The sequence below is a fragment of the Lithobates pipiens genome, unplaced genomic scaffold (genome assembly GCF_037356315.1).
Source record: "Lithobates pipiens isolate NorthernLeopardFrog02 unplaced genomic scaffold, aLitPip1_a1.2 Scaffold_28, whole genome shotgun sequence".
Classification (NCBI taxonomy): Eukaryota; Metazoa; Chordata; class Amphibia; order Anura; family Ranidae; genus Lithobates; species Lithobates pipiens.
This window is the reverse complement of record NW_027507789.1, coordinates 16,415,477-16,428,280: the sequence shown is the minus strand read 5'-3', so window position 1 is coordinate 16,428,280 and position 12,804 is coordinate 16,415,477. Positions and strand designations below refer to the sequence as shown.

Sequence of the window (12,804 nt, the reverse complement as noted above, 5' to 3'; positions counted from 1 at the left end):
CCCTCCTTTATAGTGGCTGCCAGGTCACAGACAGCCACTTTATATTGTATAGTCCTAGTCATCCCCATTAACAGGAATTAGTGACTATTCCAAGGAGTCAGCACCGAGACCAGAACCAGGAACTCCAACACCACTGCTAGATCAGTTCCTGGCTGCTAACCCTCTGAGCCAACTCTCAAGACAATAGTATCTTAGTGTTGACCTCTACAAGTCTACTCAACACAAGAAATGGATCTAAATTAGAGGCAACAGTCAATTTACCATTCCAGATCAGTAGTGGGATTTGAACTCAGTTCTCCAAAAAAACAGTAGCAGACCATCTAGCACCTATCTGACTGAGCCACACAAGCATCTAACTCCCCACAATGGTATTCCTCAATGTCATCAATCTCCAAACAGGAGGGCATTAGAGGGTGGGGAGCATAACAGGCCTCATATTGTTAAGGTTGTAGTAGCTTGTTAAAGTGAGATTGTGGTGTTGCTCATAGTTTGTCAACAGGTATTTTTCCTAAGTGTTGAATCCCTGGGATGGGTGAAATTTGTTCAACTTGTGTTGCTGAAGAGGACATTGATGGACAATCTCAAGACAACTCTCAGCCTGAACATCATAGCAAGGTCCCATTGTCCTGATCAGGTCTACCCAACCCATGGGGAATAAATAACAGCACTATGATTCAAACCCACCTCAAGGACTATCATCAAAACTAACACAAAACAGAGTTTGAATTATTGCTAGTACCAGGATTCAAACCCAAATCTCCAAAACCACAGTCTTCTAACAGTAGGGGCCACATCTCACGGTTGAAATGGTGAGTTCTAATAATTTGGCATTGTGTACTCAGATTTGAATATGAGCGTTTGATTGGCTGCCATAAATTAAAAGTATGTGGCTATTTGATAAAGCAACCAAACTTTCGATGCTATCAATCCAGCTCATGTGTGGTAGATGCTTAGTTTACGATGATTACTTGTGATCATATCCGCAATAGAAAGTGGTTGATATTGACTGAAAATTGACAAATGTATAGCCAGCTTAAGGAAAGAAGCAGTGGTCTCCAAACTGCAGCCCAAGGACCGGATCCAGCCCTTTGCTTGTCTTTACCTGGCCTTTAGGGCACTATTCCCCCACCCCCCCACAGACACCAATAATGGGGCACTATTCCTCCCCTAATACCAAAGGGGAACATTGTTTACTACCACTGGTAACAGTCCGGCCCCTATAAAGTCTAAAGGATAGTGAAGTGGCCCTTTGCTTAGAATGATTGGAGACCACTGGCATAAATGAATAGGCTTCTGAAGGCAAAATCACCTATTTAAGAAGTTATCCAAACCAGACACAGTAAGGCTACATTTACACCAGCAATTTAGGATGGCGAGTTGTAGTGGCAGGAAACTTCTGATTCCTGCTGCTGCTGTGAATGGCTAGGTGCAGTCGCCAGCCCAATTCAATATAATTGCAAGTCACTGGCGGCCACAGCTATTCACGGTTTTCTGCACAGCCAGCGATTACCTGCAGTGATCGCTGCTGGGCACACACATCACCGAAAATAAGCACGAGTTGTGTGGAGCGCAGCGAATAGCTGTGGCCACCAGTGACCTGTCATAGTGAATGGGGTTGGTGGCTGCACCTATCTCCTCACAGCCGCAGCAGGAATCAGAAGATTCATACCACTACAATTCTCATCGGCCTAAATTGCCAGTGCAAATGTAGACTTGGTGGTATCATGAAAAGCCGTATTCTACCATATGTGTAACACTCAGTGAAAGGAAACTAAGGGCTCATTCTCACTTGTGTATTGCTTAAATGCCTGCATTGATACACATTTCTGAAACACACCTACTCTCTGTACAGTGTGATTCAGTGTAAATGGAGCACAATGCACTGGCGTTGGCAAAAAAAAAAAAATTGTGTACACTTTTTTTGGACATTTACGTACAGCAAATCATGATGCGATCTAAAGAAATTTAAGAACAGATAAGAAACAAAGTCATTGACATGTATTAGCCCTTGTACACACGGTCGGACATTCAGACAACCAAATCCGTTGGATTTTGTCCGACGGACTTTGTACGAAACTGTTGCATACACACGGTCAGACAAAGTTGACGGAAAATCCGATTGTACATAACGTGATGACGTTATTTTGCTACGACGGGACTACGTTCAGGCTAGTAGCCAATAGCTTTGGTGTAGGAATTTCATCTGAGCATGCATGGCACTTTGTCCGTCGGAGTAGGCTACACATGATCGGAGTATGTCCGATCGGAGCATTTTGTCGGAAAATTTTACGGACAAGTTGGAAAACTTGGTCCGTCGGATACTCCGACGGAAACAGTTCGATGGAGACCACACACAGTCGGATTATCCGACAAACGGTCCGATAGGACACATTCCGTCGGAATCTCCGACTGTGTGTACAAGGGCTTAGTCTGGAAAGGGTTACAAAGCTATTTCTAAAGCTTTGGGACTCCAGTGAACCACAGTGAGAGCCATTATCCACAAATGGAGAAAACATGGAGTCATTTTGGTAGGCTGGTCACTCCTGGGAAGGTTCACCACTGTTACAAGAGCACAATGACAACTCATTCAGAAGGTCATAAAAGAACCCAGAACAAAATTTAAAGAACTGCAGGCCTCACTTGCCTCAGGTAAGGTCAGTGTTCATAATTAAACAATAAGAAAGACTAGGCTAAAATGGCATCCATGGGAGAGTTCCAAGGCCAAAGCCACTGCTGACCAAAAAGAACACAAAGGCTCCTCCCACATCTGCCAAAAAACATCTTGATTATCCCAAAGACTTTTGAGCAAATTTTCTGTGCACTGATGAGACCAACGTTTAAACCTTTTGGAAGGTGTGCATCCCGTTACATCTGCTGTAAAACTAACACAGTATTTCATTAAAAAGAACATCATCCCAACAGACACATGTGGTGGTAGTGTGATGGTCTGGGGCTGCTTTTCAGCTTCAGGACCTGGACGACTTGCTATAATTGATGGAACAGTTAAATGAAAAAAAGGAGTAGATTGAGGAGAAGGACCTCCAAGGTAGTTTTCTTTGAAATACTACCTGTGCCTTGAGCCACACCAGAAAGGCAGCAGGAGCTTAGGGAACCGAACAAGTGGCTGAGGAACCGGTGTAGAAAATAGGGGGTTGGGTTCCTTGAGAACTGGGCTGACTTCTCAACCGGCTCTTTTGTAAGGATGGGCTGCATCTTAAAGGGGATGATGCAGCTCTATTCGGAAGAAAGATGGCCACAAAGTTGGAGAGGCTTCTAAACTAGAGACTGGGTGGGGCAGAGAAGGCAATAGCTGGCAGTGAGCAAAGGACAGAGGGCAACTTCATGTCCCAATTGGTTTTCCCAACTAGAAAGAATGCCCTGCTAGATTACGAATGATCCAAGTATGATCTCAGATGTGGCAATACAGGACACCTCGGGATCTAGCGATCATAGGTTGATAGCATTTAGCGTAAACCATAGAAGAATGAGGCACAAGGGATAGCACAAGAACACTAAATTTCAAACGAGACAATTTTTCAGAACTGCGGTCATTACTACATGACATCAATTGGGACCAAATCCTAGAAATATTGAACAAAGAAGAAAAACGGGAATGCTTTAGTAGCATATTAAACAAAGGTATCACACAGTGCAATCCAATGGGCAATAAATATAGAAGAGCGAAGGTTAAATCTGGGTGGCTAAAACGTAATGTAAAAAGCCTCATTAAAGAGAAGAAAATGGCCTTTAAAAAAATATAAAGGGGATGGGTTACAGTCAGCATTCCAACACTACAAGGAATACAAGAAGAAGTGTAAGAACGCAATCAGGGGGGCTAAAAATGACTATGAGAGACACATAGCGGAGGAGAGTAAGAAAAATCCAAAGGAATTTTTTAGATATATTAACAGTAAAAAGGTGAGATCAGAGCACATTGCACACATAAAAGGTGAGGATGGGAGGATGATTACGGATGACACAGAGAAGGCAACTGTACTAAATGCCTTCTTCTTCTCAGTTTTTACACGGAAAAAGGAGGGGTATACCGAAAGGGACAGTACCGTTAGTGACACATCACTAGGCATACCCTCGTGGCTAATAGAGGCCGGATTGAAGTAAAGACTTAATAAACTTAGTACAAAAAAATCACCAGGACCAGATGGCTTACACCTGAGAGTCCTCTGAGAACTCTGTCAGGTTATAGCCAGACCATTGTTCCTAATCTTTGCGGACAGCAGACTGATAGGAATTTTACCAATTTTACCAATTAAAAAGCAATTACTTTTTACATTGGGCCAGGCAGGTTTGGACAGCTTTTTTCCCTAAATAAATTAAATGATAATTTAAAAACTGCATTCTGTATTTACTCGGGTTATCTTTGTTGTGTAATATTAAAATTTGTTTGATTATCTAAATCATTTAGGCGTGACAAACATGCAAAAAAAGAAAAATCAGGAAGGGGGCAAATACATGTATACAGCACTGTACGCCTTAACACATGGCAATTAGTTCACCACAATGGAAAGCCTAAATGTGAATAGACCTTGCAGAATTAATGGATAAAGTCTAAGGCTGGATTCACACCTATGCAGTTTTAGTGCTTTTTGCATTTTGCAGATTTTCTCTACAGAGCGTGTTCCATAGTAAACCATGGTAAATGGACTGTAGTACAAATCTGCAAAATGCAAAAAGTACTAAGAATGCATAGGTGTGAATCCAGCCTTAAAGCACATTCACCCACCCGGCTTGAAGTATCAACACAACCACGACTGGGACACAAAGACATTTAGTAAGGAAGATGAAAGAAAACACAAGCTGGACTAGAGCACAGTACAGGATACATTATGTCACCATCACAGTGATATATAAGCTTTGCAAATCTTTAGTACATGGGATACGGTGAGAATATGTTACAAGGACAACAAAAATGTTACTTCTGGTCAACCATCACAGTGCTATGATCTAATCTGCAGGTATATAATTGCATACAACTTACAATATCAAGACACAATGAAATGTAGACCCTGTTAGTGGCCATCAGAGGCAAGGACGGAAAACTCACAACATTCCTTAGTAGTCAAAAGACAAAAACACAGAACAAAGCTTAAGGAGAAATATTATAATTCATAACGTTTGCTAACTATGTATCATCAGCCATTAAATGAAATGCATAGACCCATTCACACCTTTGCATGCGTTGGGGCGAGTTGTTTTAACGCACTCTATTCCATTTCTCATCATCAAAGTAGCATTCGGTGGTGTGAGCTTTGGAAGAGGTAAGTAATTTCTTCCTTATAAAGATAAACTATATTGTCAAAAGTATTGGGATGCCTGCCTTTACACGTACGTGAACTTTAATGGCAACCCAGTCTTAGTCCGTAGGGTTCAATATTGGTTTGGCCCACCCTTTGCAGCTATAACAGCTTCAACTCTTCTAGGAAGGCCGTCCACAAGGTTTAGGAGTGCGTCTATGGGAATGTTTGACCTTTCTTTCAGAAGCGCATTTGTGGCTGAGAAGGCCTGGCTTACAGTCTCCGCTCGAATTCATCCCAAATGTGTTGTATCAGGTTGTGGTCAGAAATCTGTGCAGGCCAGACAAGTTCCTCCACCCCAAAGTTGCTCATCCATGTCTTTATGGACCTTGCTTTGTGCACTGGTCCAAATAATTTGGTGTGGGGTTGTTTTTCAGGGGTTGGGCTTGGCCCCTTAGCTCCAGTGAAGGGAACTTTTAAGGCGTCAGCATATCAAGACAATTTGGACAATTTCATGCTCTCAACTTTGAGGGAACAGTTTGGGGATGGCCCCTTCCTGTTCCATAATGACTGTGCATCAGTGCACAAAGCAAGGTCCATAAAGACATGGATGAGCAAGTTTGGGGTGGAGGAACTTGACTGACCTACACAGAGTTCTGACCTCAACCCAATAAAACAACTTTGGGATGAATTAGAGCAGAGACAGTGAGCCAGGCCTTCTCTTCCAACATCAGTGCCTGACCTCACAAATGCGCTTCTGGAAGAATGGTCAAACATTCTCATAGACACACTCCTAAGCCTTGTGGACGGCCTTCCTAGAAGAGTTGAAACTGTTATAGCTGCAAAGGGTGGGGCAACTCAATATTGAACCCCATAGACTAAGACTGCGCTGCCATTAAAGTCATTCATGTGTGTGTAAAGGCAGGTGTTCCAATACTTTTGACAATATAGTGTAAATTTCATTTAGCTAAGCAAATTGTTCCTTGTGCATGCAAAAAAAATGTCCCAAACTTTCCTTGCACACAGCCCACTGCATGGAGAATCCCAAATCACATGTTAATGTTTAAGTCAAAGTGAAATTACAATATTAGTAAGTTAGAAAAAACAAATGGATCTCCCGAAACTGTCCTGCACCAGGAAACATTCAAAAACTTTCAATATTTTGGGATTTAAAAAATGTCAGATCCTGAGCCTGGACAGTTTTGGAATCCCCAGAAATGTTTGAAGGTACTGCACATGCTTATACTGATATTGATTACGGTTGGCTTAAAATCTCCTTCAGAAGATCACATGTTTTACTGTGGATGACTTCACGCAGTTTGCGCACGCGGCGAGCGCTCGACATGCCAACAAAGCTGTGCGGTTGTAGGACAGCCATGCCGTTATGCACATCACCCATTATAATGATCTGACCACTGACAGAAGTCATGTTGGGACACGGACAGCTCCAGTCCATGTTCAGCAGGGTGACTTCCAGCGGCTGCTTTCCAAGAAACTTAAGTCCCATTTTTTCATCTTTCAGGATATCTTCAACCGAGACCAGGGCATTGCCTGAATCCTGGTCTTCAGTCAGCTCAATGATGCGCCCCAGAATGGCGAAGTCACTTTTGCAGAAGCTAGTGACCAGTTTCTGCCGAGGTTTACACACTTTGCACTTCTGGTTCTTGGGGAACGGGCACATGTCTTCACACATCTCTTTGCTCTCAAAGTTGTTTTCATTACCTCCGCAGCCACCGTAGATGAAGGACTGGCACTGGCTCAGTAGTTTGTTATAAGCCCATCTTGGCTCATAGGCCTTACAAGGGCCTTGTAGAGCAGGGTAATTGCAGAAGTTGACGGGTCCATTCATGCAAGTCATCATACACAACTCATACGTTTCAAAGTGGTTCCAGTTGCTGTTGCAGTTACCATAAACAAAAATAAAACAGTTGTTTTTCTTGGCATCAAAGTACCACCGAGTCTGTTCCTCCCCACAGTCCTCACTATCCGGTGGCTTCAGGCACTCATTAGTTGGGAAAAAAGTTTTGTTGGATTTTTCCTTAGCAGGCTGTTCCTTGACTGACAAGGGGAAGTTGACCTTGATGAGGCCTCCAGTGTTCTTGGCTGTACACATGTAGACACCGGCATCTTGTATCTGAGTATTGTAGATAACTAGCTGAGCAATGTTGGTGACCACTATATTTGCAACAACATGGTTGGGTCGCATGACCAGATTTTCCTTCCCCTCGATTTCCTTCTCCCATGTTATTTCTGGTTTGGGTTTGCCAGTGACGTCACAGTGAAAACTGACAGTATCCCCTACATGGACCACCTTGTGAGTTGGGTTGCTGACTAAAGTGGGCGGAATCACATTTAGGATGGCTGTCTCAACCGAAGGAATGGTTGGGTTAGCCGTTGTCTCTGAAGGCAATGGGCTTGTATGGGGCCAAGACAGGTGATATTTACAGGTGACCACAGTTAATGTGATCCCCTTTGTACAAGCTTCAGCATCCATAAAGCATTTGTTGTAGTAGGTAAGTCCGTCGGAGGCACAAGTAAAGCTGGGTTCCTTCTCACATCTGTCTCTGCATTTGCAAACCGGTTGCCCATCCCAAATTTCGCACTCGGAGCCTTGCTGGGTGCACATGAAGAGGTCGCACGTTGCTTCCTTCGGCATGGCGACTGGACCTTTCTTTCCTTTTAAATCCATGTATCGCGCTGCCACGCAGCTCTTGGTCCCACATACGTTAGGACAGCACTTTTCATAAGTCTCACATTCCTACAGAAAAACAGACCATGTTACAGCGTTGTATCTAATTTCTTTAAACATTCCTCCTCTGCTCTGGCTTGTCACTTTCTACTTGTGACAACTAAACCTACCAACATTGTCATTAGATTAGATATTGGGGTAATACAGGTTTCGATACTCTGAAATTTCAAGGAGAAATACTCCATGAGGAGATAGTGAATGACATCAAAACCTGAAGACCATGTAAAGGAGTAATATGTGACCACTGTGCTGTGCTATCCATATTCCCATTGCCAGTGCCGGGACAAGGTCATTCATTGCCAAGATGCCAAACTGCACCCCCCCCCCCCCATTCATGATGTGCAAGCTTGGGGAATCCTAAGACCACCAGTCAACCGCTTGTCAAAATCACTGTGCAGCTCACTTTTAACATGCTTGTGTTGATGGCTCTTTCCTTGACACTTCAGCGCTGGGTGGGGTGAGCTGTGCTCTCTCTCCCACTCATTCTTTCTTCTAGTGCAGCTCCTGTGCATCTGTGAACACCGCCACCTGCTTGTTAATACAGGAGCACTACACTGGCAGGAAAGAGGAGGGGGAGCAAGAACACAGCCTACATCACCTCCCAGCTCTCTCCTCCTCTCCTTGCTGCTCCCAGCACTGGGTTGACAGGAGTAGTGATGCCGTTATCACTACTTCTGTCAGCCCTGTAACAGAAGAAAGGCATCACTATCCCTACAGTAAACCATTGTGCCACCCTCCCCCGCCCACCCCTTGTCCCATCCCTGCCCATCACACAAGTTCCTGGAAGAGGCTGCAGGATACTTGGTGCTGCAGCAACCACCAGCTGGAGTCTGGACCATGCATGACATGGTGTAGATATTTGTCAGCACATCAATGATATTCAAGTTAAGTCCAAGCGGTTTTTATCGAAGTATGATCACATCACAAACAAGAGTCCAAGCAGGCTTCTGACAAAGGGGTCCTGTGTGATTCTGAAACGTTGCACTCTCTTATTTGTGATCATACTTCAATAAAAAAAAGTTTGGACTTATCTTGAAGATGCGTGGTGTGCTGGCAAATATCTACACTGTGTTGTGCTAGCTCCTAAACAGTCAGCATCTGAATATCTGTATGCAAAGTTATGCAAAGTTACACAAAACCCAACAAACCCAGTCCTTTGGAGTAATCGTTGCACGTCATACTAAGAGGAACTATTGATGTGCCAAAATCTATTGCAACATAAGACAGCCTCGCTTTGTATGAAACCACAAAAATGAAGCTAAAAAGGAGAAATCTTCAGTGGCTTATTCTATCTGAAGCATCGAATATGTCAGCACACCATAATGAAATATAAGTGTTTTTGTATTAATTTGTGTATATAATAAAGCTGACATTTTGGGGCGAATGAGAACCTCTTTCTTAAAGTGCCATGACCAGCTTGAGACAAAGCGGGACATCTCCCTTTTTTGATGATTCTGACTACGGTGTCTCTTTGTTCCTGCACTTGAGTGATAGACAATAAAAAGTGAAACTTTTAGCAAACTAAAAAATGACATAAGATGTAGTCTATCAGTAATATTAATACAGTAGTTTTTGTTTGAGTCCCCTCCGTAACAGTTTTATTATTTCCTGATCCTGCCAGTGGATATTATTTTTTCACTTCCTGTATATGAGTGACAACACTGTTCATTCTGAAGTAAAGTCAACCAGCAGCATTGTAACCCTGTGGACTGGGTAGCCCTACATGGACATGTCAGTTTAAATGCACTTTAAGTATATTGTGTCTTGGCTTGGATTTTTGTCTTGTATTGTGTATGATACTTTGGAAAACTTTTCAATAAAAGGATAAAATCTGTAAAAAGAAAAAAATGGACTTTAATCACTTCCATACTGGGCCATTGTCATATGATGTCCGCAGGAACACTATGTTCCTCTGGGCGGGCGTCATATGATGTCCTTGGCTTCCTGCCGGTGTTGTGTCGAATACTGTCCCCCGTCGGCTAGTGTCCGCCCTGTACTGCGCTTGCGCAGTACGGAAGACAAGGAGACGCCAAAAGTCTCCGAAGATGAATGGCGTCTGCGTCCAGCCTCAAGCCCCACCATCCAAGTGGACATAGAGTTAGAATAAAAAATTGCAGAGCGAAGTGAGGCCGTGCCCAAAGCGAGCGAAGCATGGCGCGCGAAGCAAGCCCACGAGGGGCCCTGTTACTAAGTGCTGCAGTATGTCAACTTGGATGGTGGGGCTTGAACCTGGACTCAGTGCGCAGGCGCCGTTCATCTTTGGAGACTTTAAGAGTCTCCTTGTCCTGCGCCTGGGGTGGACACTATGCGATGGGGGGACAGTTTTTAGCAGAACACCAGCATAGGGGCACATGCGCTCCCGCCAGCCACGATGTCTGCCAGGCACACGCTATCGCCAGTGGCCACCATGCTACAGCTCAGTTTTAGGCTCTTCGCAATCTTCTTATAGCCTAGGCCATCTTTATGTAGAGCACCAATTTTTTTTTTTTTTCAGATCCTCAGGGAGTTCTTTGCCAGGAGATGCCATGTTGAACTTCCAGTGAACAGTATCAGAGAGTGAGAGCGATAACACCAAATTTAACACACCTGCTCCCCATTCACACCTGAGACCTTGTAACACTGACGCGTCACATGACACTGGGGAGGCAAAAGGGCTAATTGGGCCCAATTTGGACATTTTCACTTAGGGGTGTACTCACTTTTGTTTCCCACGGTTTAGACATTAATGCCTGTGTGTTGAGTTATTTTGAGGGGACAACAATTTTACACTGTTATACAAGCTGTACACTCACTACTTTACATTGTAGACAAGTGTCATTTCTTCAGTGTTGTCACATGAAAAGATAGAATAAAATATTTACAAAAATGTGAGGGGTGTACTCACTTTTGTGAGATAGTGTGTGTGTGTGTGTGTGTGTGTGTGTATGTGTGTGTGTGTATATATATATATTTTTTTTTTGGGGGGCAGCTTGGTCTATTACAGCAATTAGAAAAACAACAGCTCTATTGGCAGGATAAAAAGGTAATAAAATTACAGGGAAGACTCAGAAAACAAAAGCTGTGTTAATGCAACTGACAGACTGCATCCTAAAGCCCCATACAAACTATCAGATTTTCTGCTGATTTTTGCCTTCAGATTTTTTTTTTTTTTTAAAAGGTGTTTATTTTTGATTTTATAACATAAAAAAAGCGATACAGAGAAGGCAACAAAAGAGGGACTGTAAGTACAATTGCGAAAGGTGTATTTGTCTTCAGATTTGCCAAAACCATATAATAGGACGTCAAACCTTAGGAGTTTCAATTTGTATGCAATCAGGCAGGGCCCCTTCCACTACATGGTTTTGGTAAATCTGAAGACAAAAATCAACAGAAAATCCGATCGTGTGAATGGGGCTTAAGTCTTTTATTTTGCTTCTGTTACATTTTTCTCTCAAAACAAGTTAGGTAGCCTCTTCTACTATCACACAAATAAAAATATCTGAGAAAAATGTAGGGGTCTGCCATTGCTGGCCACCTGAACCCCCTGCTTGCCTAGCTGCTATGCTGACCCCCCCCTTGACTTCAATACCGAGTTGTGGAGCAAGCATACGGATCGTTACTGTATGGGATGATAAAAAAGGGACTCACCTGGTCGGCGTCACATTCGCGATGGCAGGTGCTTTGCGCATCCACCCACAGGTTTGGATTCATTTCATTGGGACATAAACCGGCATGAGAGTACCTCACATGCGGCAATGCATCTCCTTCTCCAAGCAGGTTGAGTAGAATCAATATGAAAGTCTCTGCCGGCAACATCCCGATCCAGGTACAACAAATTAAACGCCGCATTCTGGCTTGCAGTAATTCACTTAAAAATTCTAAAAAATACGAACGAGTCTGACGGCTGTGTCCACAGTGAACACTGCGATCCCCCCGTCTGGTCCGAACTGCACCGGATTAATGGTCTTATTAAAAAAATAACCCTTTAATTTCACACTTTGCATACGATTTATTCCATGAATTAATTCGGGAAATCTTGATTTTTCTGACAATACTTTTTTGTGCTCGGTTTAGTCTGTGAATTTCAGAAAAAAAAAAAAAAAAGTTGGAAATAGTTTAAAGGATTCAGCATGCCCCAGTAATGTACCCACCCCACCTAAGACCTACTATTGTTCTGTTCACGGGTGAACGGTTCTTAATTTATGTAATATAATGGAAGGTAGAAAGAAAAAGAAAAAGGAACGGCGAGCCCTATAAGATATCTGAATTTAATCAGAAGAGACATATTTATATATTACGGTTCCTTTAGTTTAGCACAGAAACTTTATATATCAAATTAAGAGATTAATAAATTCCTCTGTGGGTATTATGAAACAACACCGTTGTTCTTTGTTCGATCTCGGTGGAACGTTAAAAGGCGGAAAATCCTAATGAATGAGCTGCCTTCGCACAAGCTATTTTTATGCTATTAATTTCTCTGTCTGAGCCGATTTGGAAAATCCAAAACACAGACTGCCTACTGACGACATTTGGCATCGAGTACAGGAGTGAAAAAAAAAAAGAAAACGGGGGCTACAATGGGAGCTGGGAACCGTGGGGCCATTCCATTCATCCTGTGAAGGCATCGACTAACCATTCCAACAAATTAACAATGGCCAAAGTCGCCCACCTCTCCCCCAACTTTGTTTTTTATTTGCCTGAGAATTTTCAAGGCAGCCCCGAGGGGATAGAAAACAAACTTATATATCATTTCACTTGCATCTGTTATAATGGGACAACAACAAAAAGCAACTTGCAGTCCTCACCAAGGTGTTTGCTGGAAAG

At 43.1% G+C, this 12,804-nt stretch overlaps 1 protein-coding gene across 1 annotated transcript; it reads right to left on the bottom strand.

Annotated features, from left to right (window-relative positions):
• Positions 1-4,770: 4,770 nt before the first annotated feature.
• Positions 4,771-12,539, bottom strand: WFIKKN2 (WAP, follistatin/kazal, immunoglobulin, kunitz and netrin domain containing 2). Its single transcript, XM_077458774.1, has 3 exons — positions 12,148-12,539; positions 11,629-12,055; positions 4,771-8,010 (listed from the first exon to the last, which is right to left on the bottom strand). Exons 2-3 carry the CDS (start codon positions 11,827-11,829, stop codon positions 6,508-6,510), a joined length of 1,704 nt encoding a protein of 567 aa, XP_077314900.1. The 5' UTR covers positions 11,830-12,055; positions 12,148-12,539; the 3' UTR covers positions 4,771-6,507.
• Between the last annotated feature and the right edge of the window lie 265 nt (positions 12,540-12,804).

Excerpts from the sequence above, each read along its gene's own strand:
- WFIKKN2 (XM_077458774.1), bottom strand. The coding sequence starts at position 11,829 with ATGCGGCGTTTAATTTGTTGTACCTGGATCGGGATGTTGCCGGCAGAG. Across the intron at positions 8,011-11,628 it reads GCGAATGTGACGCCGACCAG|GAATGTGAGACTTATGAAAA; the intron begins GTGAGTCCCTTT and ends GTTTTTCTGTAG.